The 12,132-nt window shown below is 48.6% G+C and overlaps 1 protein-coding gene and 2 non-coding genes across 8 annotated transcripts in view; 2 read left to right on the forward strand and 1 right to left on the reverse strand.

Moving 5' to 3' along the window:
• The first annotated feature begins 133 nt into the window (after window positions 1-133).
• On the forward strand, window positions 134-205 carry TRNAG-UCC (transfer RNA glycine (anticodon UCC)). The gene has a single exon. It is a non-coding gene; the product is annotated as a tRNA-Gly (tRNA).
• Window positions 206-501: 296 nt separating this feature from the next.
• On the reverse strand, window positions 502-574 carry TRNAV-CAC (transfer RNA valine (anticodon CAC)). Its single transcript has one exon. It is a non-coding gene; the product is annotated as a tRNA-Val (tRNA).
• Window positions 575-2,919: 2,345 nt separating this feature from the next.
• Window positions 2,920-12,132, forward strand: part of LOC104629599 (ceramide synthase 4) — a 48,633-nt gene continuing 39,420 nt past the window's right edge. For 3 of the 6 annotated variants that reach the window (XM_075776388.1, XM_075776392.1, XM_075776391.1), the window contains exon 1: window positions 8,188-8,288. Coding sequence is in view for 1 of the 6 variants with exons in the window: in XM_075776389.1 (XP_075632504.1) it covers window positions 11,720-11,739 (20 nt within the window). In the remaining 5 variants the exon portion in view is untranslated. Of the gene's footprint in view, window positions 3,146-8,187; window positions 8,289-11,704; window positions 11,740-12,132 lie in introns of those variants that run through there. The other 3 variants (XM_075776395.1, XM_075776386.1, XM_075776389.1) reach the window with 3 other exon arrangements.

A 12,132-nucleotide genomic window follows, 5' to 3' on the forward strand; every position in this document is an offset into this window, starting at 1 on the left:
TTTTTGCCGTCGTGGGGCGATTGTGCTGCTATTCTCAGCGCTTGCTGTGCAGCGCCCCCCCCCGCCGCTGGATGATGGTTGGGTCCAGGCATTTCGGCTTGCTGAGGGAGGCCGGGGAAAGCACTTTCGCCGGGCGTTGGTGGTATAGTGGTTAGCATAGCTGCCTTCCAAGCAGTTGACCCGGGTTCGATTCCCGGCCAACGCAGCGCTTCCTTTTCTTCTTTTTTATTTTATTTTATTTTTTTCCCCCGCTCCCCACCGATTTCAAACCTAATTCTGAACGCGCCTGCACGGCAAGCGCCCCGCCAGGCTGCGTTTTACCCACGTGAACCCCAGCTGTCGCCAGCCGGGCGCGGCAGGACGCAGGCGCTGCACACGGTGCCGTTACTTCTCTCCCACCTAGGCAGTCGCGCCCCCTCCCCACGGGGAACAGCGATTAAATAAATGAAATGGCAGTGGGGGGGGGGAATCCCAAAAAAGACAAAACCCGGAAAAAACAGGTGTTTCCGCCCGGGATCGAACCGGGGACCTTTCGCGTGTGAGGCGAACGTGATAACCGCTACACTACGGAAACCCGCCTTGATGGTTTTTGGCGGGCGGCTCGTGATATTCGCGCCCTCCGAGCCCGCGCGAGCGTGAAGCTGGCTGAGGGGAGGCGCCCCTCACCTCACGGCGACCGAGGAATGCAGTGTGGGGTTCCAAGTAATTAGCGTTCATGCGTAATTACTGCTTCCATAGAGCCACTCACCTCAGAAGGCGGCTGAGGTGGGTGTCCCTAGGCCATGCTCGTCTGCTTTTCCGTGGTGCTCCCCCCCCAGGGGACAGGCACAGAAGGAACTTGCTGCTTCCCTCTGTGGGGGAGCAGAAGGGGCTCACCCCAAACCAGCATGGCCTGGACTTGCACCCTGCTCCCTGCCATGGGGGCTACTGGGAGGCCTGGGACTGCCTTCACCATCCAGCCCCGGCCTCACGCTCCAGGCCTGGGTGCGTCCCTCGGGCCCACCAGCCGAACCCAAAGCCAGGCATGGAGGCCAGGCACAGGTTAAGGAAGGAAGGGCCACTTATCTTTCCTTCTTAAGGCAGCTGCCACCAGATGTCAGTAAAATAGTGGTAACAGGGCATGGAGCTCTCTGCAGAGTTGTTCGGGAGGGAAAGGATCCAGCCCAGGGGACAGGAGCTGGAATAGGACTGGATGTGGGTTTCTGAGCAAAAGGAGGGACCCTTAATGGTTCCCCCTACATCTCTCTCACTCTTTACCAGAGTCCAGCCTCAAAACTGAAAACGTCTAACCCCTGCTCCCAGGCGAAAGGTGCCAGCCCCGAAAGGGGTTTCTGGGATGAATCTTCTGGCCAGAAACTGGTGGTGTTAGGTCTGTTTAGGTGGCTAGGTGAGCCAGTGTAGATTTGTTCTTTGCATTGAGGAGAGATTTGAATGTTAGACAGAAATATGGTTTGATGGATTCAGAATACAAGAAGGGAATATATTCTTTAACTGAGGAAAAGAAAGAAAAGGGAAAAGAGTGTTTGTGTTGTACCGATTGTAAGACAGGAAAAAACAGGTCCTAAGACATGGAGGAAGATGTTCAGCTATTGGTAGCCATTCCCATGGCACCCTTTCACAGTTACACCAACACCTGGCCTCTGCGCTTGGATTGACATGTAAGGGATGCCACATTCACTCCCAGTCTTCACAGAGCCCGGCTGCAAAACCAAAATATTCCAGCAACGTCTCCCAAAGGGTAAGTGCCAGGACTGAAAGCAGTTCTGAACTTCTGAACCCCTAACCCTAACCCCTAACCCTAACCCCTAACCCTAACTGTAACCCCTAACCCTAACTCCTAACCCCTAACCATAACCCTAACCTGGGGGATACTTTTTCTGGGGCAGTTGTTCTTTTTCGTAACCTCTGGGTAGCACCTCGGCCTCTGCTGGGCAGGGGACGTAACCTCCTCCCCGGGAGCAGGGCTGGCAGGGGCCAGCGCCATCATGGTGGGCAGCGGGGACTCCCGTACCGGAGCAATGAGTGCGTCTCCCCTGCCTTCCCCCCCGCAGCCTCTCCCACTGCTCCGCAGCTTCCTCCCATGCCAGGGTCTCCCGGGGGCTGCCCCGGAGCGCTGCGGTGGTGTGTGCGGACCGGTGCTGCGGGGGGCCATGTGGCCTGGCCGGGCTCTGACGCTGGCGTTGCCGGCGGCCGGCAGCGCTGTGTCGCCCGTTCCATTGAACATATTGCAGCCCCTGGGCAACGGCAAGCCGTAGCTTAAAGCGTGTGGGAGTGCGGGGAACCTGGGCAGGCGAGGGTCCCTGGGCTGGGAGTGGCACAGGGCCAGAGCCCTGGGCCAGGGGTTTAAGGCCTCCGTACTGCCTGGTTTCGGTGGGCGGGCTGCGAGTCCAGAGGAGGGCCACATCATTGATTGCTTTGCTGCACAGGCTGTGCAAGCGGAATTGGGGATGCTCTGACACTCTGCTGGGCTCTCTCAGGACACTTCCCTCTCTCTCTGTGGAGAGCAGGGGGCTGGAAGAGCAGGGACCTCAGCAACTGACCCTTAAGCGCCCAGTGATGTGAGTCCTGGGGTCCTGACATTCACCCGGACAATGGTGCTGCAGGCTGAGGTCACAGAAGGAGTGGGCAGAGCCAAGCAGTACGGAAAGGGCATCAGATTGCTTGCTGAAGTTGCACTATCTAATATTAGCCACAGGTTGTATAATTTAGAAGCCCTTTCAAGAAGGACAGAGATCCAGGGACAGCTTTCCTGTCTCTAATCCCCTGGAGCAGCACACTCAGTAGCAGTCTTTTGAGGTACTTAAGACAAATCCTGCCAGGGTGCACAGGGGAGACAAAATGGCTCTTGGCTATTTCGGTCTGTACTTAAAATAGGAACAAAGCTCCTCCCATGTGCCTCCCCACAGAGCCTCAGATTGTGGGGTGGGGGGTGCACAGCACCCAAGAGTGCTCATGGTGTCTGTATCTCTCTTTTTTTCTATTACACTCACAAAGCTTCGGCTCAAGCTACAGAACTTTGGCACCAGGCAATATTCTCTGGATATCCAAGGTTGGAAGGATACCCAAGGACAACCAAGTCAGGCTGATACACGGCAAGAAAAATGTGCAAGTGAGGCAGTGCAGTGGACGCCGGCAGCAAAAGTGGGTAAGCGGACTACAGTGAGCACTGGGACGTGCCGTCTCTGCACGGTGTGTCTGAGCCCTCCCTGTCATTCTGAACATTAGAGTTTACAAACCAAATGGCACAGTAAGGGCAGACGCAGAGGATTAGAGTGGGGATGGCAGTGGGAAAGAGAGGAAGTGGAGCTGTGTTAATGGGCCATCACCTGTCACCTGCAGGATTTAGGGCAGAGTCCAGGTAGCAGGTAGCCACTGAGAGACAGATAAGGGGGAGAGACCCAGTGTCCCCCAAATAAAAAAATCTGTATCAGGCTTGAAACAAGTGAAGAAACTGAACGGCACCAAGAGTTGAGGATGACCTAAGAGGGAAAAAGAAAAGCAGATTAACAAAAATATCCATACAATGGTGGTAACAGGGAACTGCACATTATCTTCCTAGGGAATAGTATGATCAATAGTGTTAGAATCTCTTGGGACGGTGGTGACCATGAAAAGGGAGCTGTTATTCCAGAAAATTCATAGAAGGCACTGCTTTTACAAGACTAGCCCTTGGTGGGTGGAGAGAGAAAGAGACCTATGTGATTTGCAAATATATATAATCTCTTCCTAATCAAGATATTCTTTAAATCCCACTAGCTATTCTGCATTTCAGGGTTACTAAGATGGTAGAGACCTGCTCAAAGCACTCCGAGTGCGCTATGTCTAGGAGAGTATATGAAAGAGTTTTTCCTTGGTGTGTTCATGTTGCTTGTCATATTTTGTGATAATACAAAAATAAGTCAAGGATCTGGGTGTAAGTTGCTGAATCAAAGATTTTTCAATGTAACCACAAGACATGCTATACATAAGTCAGCGCGTCCAGTGTAAGACAGTATGGTGAACATCCAGTAGCTGGTGAAACCAACCGCATGGTCAGAACAACCTGTGTGTTGTCATTTGTCAAGGTGCTGTAAATGAAACTAAGCTCTTGCTGTTGTAATGTGCAGGCTCTGATGGCCTTCAGAGAAACAGGATCTGAGACATTTACGTGTGCAGTGCATTATATTATTGCATTATATTTTGTTCAACTGCAAATGGAGCTGGACTCCTGGTACACTTTAATCATGTAAATGCCCATTACCCTGTTGACCCCAGCCAATGCTGAAACTGTGCTGAGTCAGGTGTAGTGAGCAAGCAGACGTGGAGGCAACCAAGTGGAGCTAGAATTCAGTCTCTAAAGATGGGGTGGACAGCAAGCTTGGAACAGAATTATCTGCTTTCTGTGAAGACAGGTGAAGACTTATTTTGAATAACCTAGCTTAGCTGATGACATAAAGACTATAAGACTCCTTAGCCTGTTAGAGCTAGGGCTGTTGTCGTGAGTAATGTCACCGATTTAGAACAACATTTCTAGAAGAAAGGGAGGTTTGGTGCAGTTAATAATGGTTGGGCCTCCTCTTGAGAAGCATAAATGAAGCCATTGTATCTATCCACTGTCACCCTCATTGCCTGACCATAACCTACAGGAAATTAGATTTCTGAGTTTGTTTGTTACTGATGACTCCTTCCAAATTCCCAACCTAACTCCACTTTGACAAAGAGGCACGAAGTGAAAATCAGAAAGGCATGTTCAAAAGGACAGTCATGTTAGCCACAGCATGTTATCAGATTTCAGGTGTAAATAATTGCAGGCTCTTCCCTGATCTATCGATGCAGTTGCAGTTAGGCACTGTCTCACAGCATCCTGTCTTAAGATCTGAGGAATGACCATATCTACTGAAGAGACAGCCTCCCCATTTCTTCATAAACAGGATATATTTCAGGAGTAGATGAACTAATCCCATGGATATGCTGTGTCCTGGTCTTGAATTATAAGGGCTTTGAGATCCTTAGGGTTGACAGGTGCATGAGGAAGATGGTAGGATGAGGTGTCATGAGAGCCATGACTCAGAGTGACGTGAACTGAAATGTAAGAATCCAACTATTTTCCACGCTATAACCGAGGTGAGATTTGTTGGTGGGAAGATGGACTAGTAAGGCTGCAGTCCCCAGCACCTCTGTCCAAGACCGTGTGACACATCATGCAGGAGCGCTCACTTCGCCATCGCCAACCCTCACGCACACCCAGCTGTATGCTTATCAGCGTTCGTTTCTGTTTGGAGTTTGATTCTACCAAGCCAGGCTGGGTGTGCAGGGACGGTGGTTTTCCACACGAGGGTGCTGTCCGCATTAGCAAAGGCCACACTTTGGCTTTTCCAGTAGAGCACATCACAACCCAGCACGGTACTGGAGAGCTGACAGCCAAACTGACCATCAAGCCCAGTCGGAGCTTTCTTTGGACTTGTTGGACAGGGTTTCAGGGGGTGACTCTTTCATAGACTACAACTAGAGGACCTGTTTGACACCTGAACACAATGTTGTCCTGCTCACAGTGGGCGGCTGGTGGATAAATGATTACGTTAAAAATAACCCAACTTTTTTCTTCTCATAAATCTATTGTAATATAAGTACTAACCCGTCAGGGCTTCAGCAGCCTACATTCTGAAAATGATAAGTGATTTTTAAGTACCTTGGATCCTAACTATTTCATGAAATGACTTGAAGAAGCTTGATATTAGGAGACTGTGCATCCATCTTTGTGTTTCAGCTCCCTTTGGATGTCTTGAGGTACATATCCCAAAAAGACCGGTAACTTTTACGGCTTCAAGGGAGGACTCTCTACAATGGGAGTGAGGGACAGTGTTCAGCAGTCATAGTCACAGTTCAAAACTCACCACGATTTTTATAACTGACGAGGCATGCACGGGTCATAGCCCTGTGCACCAGGTCAGGGCTCCTCACTAAGGCTTTGTGTTCTGAGTTGCTTTGCTGTGTGGAGCCTTGCAGGTTTGTGCTGTGCTTTGATGATGCGACTGGTCTGTGTGCTGGTGATTACACAGAGGCTGCTCCTCCTGAGTGGCAGGACTCATATTACCCCACCGTTACTGAGAGTCACAGCCAAGCCAAGACAAACACCCTGAACATGGCCCCTTCCTTTGCTCCAGTGGTCTTACATGTTTTTGTTGCACCCCACACACACTGAGATGAGCAGATTTTTGCTCATGGAAGGCCCGATCCAAATCCTTTGGAAGTCAGTGGGAGCTTTTCATTGACATCAGTGGGCTTTGGATCAGGCCCAGAAAAGCTGGCTTTATAAATACAGACACTGCAGGTCAAGCACTGTTTTGAGTTGGTTTCAGTGATGCCACACAACAAGCTACAGGATCACTACCTGCATGTAGGAGCACTGGGGTCCCCCCAAGAGACTATGATATGGCCAGAGATTCCTGACATGATTGTAACTCCAGGGCCCTCCCACCTCATACAAATATATTCGCTGATACATTTGCCCGGATACTACTCTGCTTGTGGCAACCTGGCTACTGGAGTAGAAACTCTTTTCAACCCATCAGTCTGCTACGAGCCTGATTGTGTATTGCTTGATTGGAACAAAGCATGTGGACTAAAATGTGTAAGTGAGAAAACTACAAGAAGTCACTGTATTTATTTTGAAATTGTCAACATTTCTATCTGCACGGGTGTTTATAACCATGCTCATCGTAACTGTGCTGAGTACAGCTTTAGAAAAGTCTGGAAATAAAGAGCTGATGGACAGCATTTTAGTAAGATGAGAGAACAGTCTTAAGTGCTCCAAGAATGCGTTATAGCACACTGGCAAACAATAATAGTACACGTGGTCTGTACTCCCAAGACTTGAAAGCAAGAATGATGGGGTGGAATTTGTTTTGGCCTGTGTAACACAGAAGGACAGAATAGATCATCTTAAGGATTATTTTTTTTTGGTGGCCTTAAAATCTACACAGCTGCACTGCAGTGGTTCCAAAGCTGTGGTCCACAGTATTAGCTCTTTCTCCTTGTTTTGACTGAAATAATATGCAGTATGTTAACCACTGTTTTTCCATATAAAGAGCAGCTGCAATTTGCTGAAGGACTTTTGTTTTCCTTTCTTTCTTTCTTCACTTATGAAGAAAACGCTGGGTTAAACTGAACACATTCATTGTTGGCAAAAGACGAAATGTGGAACTGCAGAAATGGATTCCAGCATCATCCACTCAAGTGTTTATAGGCTGCTGTATGTCCTGCTTGATGCATGTTTGGATTTTAGAATATAATTGTGTGGGCATGCGTTCATACATGTATTTAAAATGTATTTTTACACAAGTGATAGAGCAGGTGCTCAGGCATGAAATTAGCAGATTTATTGTAAGGAGTTTTAGGAGAGTTACAGGCAAAAAAAAAAAAGGGGAAGCATGCACAACAAGAAAAGGAGAAGCTGGTTCAGCAGGGCAGTGGCTGTCTCTTCCATCAGGCTGCAACAGGAGCAAGGGTCTTGTGATGAAAATTCACCTTTCTCTTTTTATTTGCACTCATGAAAGGTGCACATAAAATAACCATTAGGCTATTTCATTGGCGTTTCATTCTCACTTTGGCATCTATAAATGGCACTGTGCAAACGGCAGTATTAACTTGCAGTGACATATGACAGAAAATTGGGACTTTGGTGACGTTGTTCTGCCGGGACACCATCTGCATTAGGGCTGCCATGTCATTTGCGTCACCTCACACATGTCCTAGCACGGCTGTCCCTTCCAGCCCTTTCTTTCTGGAGACATTCGTACCCTCTGGGGGAAGGCGAACAGGCCAAGCTTTCCTTCAGCTTTCCCGTGTGCTCCATCGCTCCTGGCAAGGTTCAGACAGGGTGAAGCACTCCAGGGTCAGCAGCACCCACCTGTCCTCCCAAACCCCCTCCGTGCCCCATCCCCAGCAGGCCTGGGTGCCCCTGCTTACGGCCCGGTGCCTTTGGGTGCCCATCACAGCCCTGAGGGAGACCCCGCCCCGGGGGCCGCAGGGCCCTCACCTCAGGACTCTCCCACCAGCGCCGAGCCGTCCCCGGGGCGGGAGGGCGGCGGGCAGCGGCTGAGCGAGGAGAGGCCCGGACTGGCCGGCACCGGGCTGGGGCGGGGGGGAAGCAGAGCAGTGCCCGGGCCGGCCCCGCCCCGCCCCGCCTCGGCCCGGCCCGGCCCGGCCCGGCGCCTCCTCCTCGCTCCGCCCGGGGCGCGCAGAGTCCGGGGGCGGTGCGCGTTTCCGCGGAGAGCGGGTCGGCGCCGCCCCGGCGGGGGAGGCTGGAGGTGAGCGGGGCAGTAGGCGGCGGGGTGAACCGCCCCTGGGGCTGGTTGGTGCCGGGAGGGTAGAGGGAGAGTTCGGGGGCGTTGGCGGGGCGGGGGGCTGCCTGAAAGGGTAACGGGGGAGCAGGCAGTGCCCGGGAGGTGACGGGGGGGAGGCGGTGGGGCCGGGGTCTCACGGCGCCTGGGCCGTGAGCGCTGCCGAGGGGCACGGGCTCCCGCTCGGTCTGCAGAATCCACGGTGGGAAGGGGGGTTTCGGGGATCGGCTCCTCATGCCGGTCCCGCCCCGGCGGAGACGTGTTCTGAGGGAAGAGGTGCGAGGACCTGGCTCCAACCTGCCGAGGGGCACCCGGGTAGGGAAGGGGCCCAGTGGGCTCCTGTTGGCTGCCACAGCCCGGAGCAGAAGAAAAATCCTTCGCGCAGCTTTCTCGGAGGAGTTTCTGCGCCGCTGGTACCGCACAGCCAGACCGTATGAAATCAGTACAGAAATAAAGGGTTCTACTGAGCTGCCTGCGGCGAGGAAGGTCCACCGTGGTGGTACTTTTTGAGAAGCCATTCTGGCCTTCTGTAGGTAGTTCTTAACTGAGTCTTCAGTACTTAACCCTTTGCGTGAAAAACGCTGAAATTGAGGGAAGATTTTGTTGCTGGTAGTGCAAACTGTTCCCAGAGAAAAGGATGACAAAGCTGGCTGCGAGGCTGAAAGAATATGTTTGTGATTGTGATTCTTTTTCAAAAGATTTCTGTAATGGTCAAAATTCATGTAGTAGAAGGACCAAAAAAAAAAAAAAATCTTAGGTTAAAGTTATCAAAAAACCCAAACCAAATGCTTGATAGGAAATTCCACTTCTGGAATCATTTAAAGCCAGATCGGATGGTAGGTTTTAGGAAGCACTGGCAGTTGAGTAAGACTAAAGTCAGGTATCAGAGCATGAGAGGAGTGTTTCAGGGACGGATAGTGATGCTTAGTGTGAAGTCAGACACGTGAATTTTAGCTAGCCAGATTTGAAAATGCTTGCTTATTTATCTACATAATTTTTCAGCATTTAAAGGTAATTCCTTATTTTGCAAGTGTGACATGAAGTTTTATGCGATAAGTTTTGCAAAAGTCAGATGGAGGGTGTGTTTGAGAGGACAAGCATGGTGATATTTGTCCTCCACAGGAGCCAATCTCTCCTTTGGCCAACAGGGACAACTAACCGGTTGTGAGATGTGAGACTGTGCTGGTGATTGATGTATCTGCAAGCTCAGATTTATCAAGATAGGAGACTTAGGGAGACTTAAAAATGCAGAGGAGCTTTTACCCCATTTCCATTTTGGTTTGGGTTTTTTTTTAAGGGGAAAAAAAAAAAAAAGCTTTTATGTTGTTAACCTAAGGTTGTATGTTGGAAGATAACAGACTTTGTGAGATGCTGGTGTTCAGAGCAGCAAAGAAGCTGGCAACATTGAAAAGTGTATCTGATGTTAAGCCAAAAGTGCTTTTTACCTAGAATCAATGCTGCTGAGTGAGGAATACCTGTTCTGGCTTATTAGCTGTTACAAACTGGTGAAATTCATATAAAATATTAACTTTCTTAATCTAATTCCCATCTCGTGTTGGAGTTATATTAAGGAGGTAAAGCAGAGAGTAGAGATTTCTCAGTTTGCTAGCTGCTTCCAGGCAGGAAGGAGAACAAATACCTGCAATGAAAAATTATTATTACATTGTCCTTCTGTTATAGTCCGCCTAAATCCACAGAAACTGGATTTATTTTTGCAGTCTGTGATGCAGGTAATTCAGAGAGACTCTGTTTCTGTGTTCACATGTGGCAAAGACTAGATTCCTACTGCCAGCTCTACAGGCTGTGCTTGAGGAGCTAATGCTATGTTTCAGCTCTAATCAAAATAAAAATGTCTCTTCTGAGTTGGTGCCCTTTTCCCGTGTTCTAGTGTTTGGGGAGACCCTACTCTACCAAGAGAGAGGCAAATGATGTCTATAAACTATCTGCTCTTACCCCCCAAGTCTGCGCGGGGACACCGACCTGTCTGAACTCTGAAGCCCTGAGGTTGTGTACTTGTGCAGACATCGTCGCAGACTTAAAAGTTCCGTTTTCTAGCATGCACTTTTTTGGCAGAAATAGACTTAAAGAAGGCTTCTTTTTAAAACCTCTCCACTTGAGGGAGTTCTCTTCAGAAGGTCACCAGCTTGATGGAAGGCATTTGTATTGTGGTTTTGAAGGCTACTTGTGGTTTTCTGACATCCTTTTGAGTGCAGAACTTAAATGTTATCTGTTCTGAAGGAGATCACGAGCTCTGAAGAGTCAATATCACAACAACAGCCAATTTTTTATAGACCTGTCAGTATCCAGTAAACACAAGAACACGCAAGAACAACTGTATCAGCCATTCCTGCAATTGAGAATTTTTCTGAAAGGCAGCTGATCAGGATCTTTGATTATATTCATGAGCCCAAGAGGGCTCAAGAAGCGGAAAGGTGTCAGGAAAGTCTGATTGCTTTCTGTCCTTTGAGATATATATCAAGAAAATTAATACTGTTTTTCTAAATTTTTATTCTGTATTCTAACACCAGCTTCTATAATATTTTAAACTCTTCCCTGCAGAGCATTTGGGGAAAAAAATGCTTCTGGGTTCATAGATTTTGACAAATTTTTCTTTTATGAAATGTTTACGGCAGAGAGCAATACTTCACAGGCCAGCGAAGGAAGAGAAAGCCTCTGTAGATCATGCATTTTAGCATTCTCTGATTCTAGGAAGCAGCATATGTGGGCTCGATACACAAAAATCAAACTGGAAACCAGTTACTTCTACTTGTGGATAGTGATTATGGTAAATGAGTGGTTAGTCAATACAGCTGCCAATGGTAAGGCTATGGCCATCTAGGCATACTTCTTAGCTTTGCCTCATTTTTTTCCCAAGGTACTGACAGCCATGGGACTTCTCTTTCTGGAGAGCACTGCACACAGAACTAGTGTAAAAGAGTTTGGTTTGTGACACTGCTTGCAGCACATCGAGTGATCTAACATCCGTTCTGTAGCAGCTGGGTTGCCACCTATCCACATTGTGATGATTTCTCAAGACTTTGGAAGCAGTTGTTTTAAATGAAAGATCTCTCAGGGAATCTTCAGATTGAGATCTTTATAGCCCTTTTCTCGTAAGAGAGTAAAACACAACTGGAATGTTATCTTACATTACTTTTTCAGGTCTAAGATGAGTAGGGGAAAGTTTTATAAGTTTGCTACTCACCCCTAAGAGAAATATGGGAGAAACACAGGCACAGTGTTTTATGTGATGTGATGCTGAGGGTTCCTGCAAGTTGGTTGCATGTGTATAGTCAGAATTTGCTTTGGGCTGCATATATAATATATTTAGGCTTAATTTTGTGTTTTGGGGTGGGTTTTTTTCTGGCTTCTTCTACAGAGGCCAGTAAGGACTTGATGACATGATTCCAGATATTTCCAGGTATGGTGTAGCAGCTGGACATTTGGAGCTGAATGGAGGTGTTTTCTGCAACACTACAGTTTGATCAGCTTGAGCTGCATTTCTGTAGAAAGAGGACATAACACCTTTGCCTGCCTCAACCCACTTGTGCTTTTCTCTCGTAGCTTGCATTGAACCTGCAGAAATGATTTTGAAGCCAGGTAGTGAATTGCAGTGAGGAACCAGAGTCGGGTAAAATCAACCCTGAGTAAAAAAAAAAAAAAAAAAAAAAAAGTTTAAGTTTTGACCCAAAACTTTTTCTCAGCCTGGTTCTCTGTGAAACATCACAAATTCTTGTATTGAGTATGGGGAGGTAGTGGCAGTGAAGCGGGAGTGCTGGTCAGGAACGGGTGGAGGTCAGGGTCTAGTCTTTTT

The sequence above is a fragment of the Balearica regulorum genome, chromosome 26 (assembly GCF_011004875.1).
Source record: "Balearica regulorum gibbericeps isolate bBalReg1 chromosome 26, bBalReg1.pri, whole genome shotgun sequence".
Taxonomy (NCBI): Eukaryota; Metazoa; Chordata; class Aves; order Gruiformes; family Gruidae; genus Balearica; species Balearica regulorum.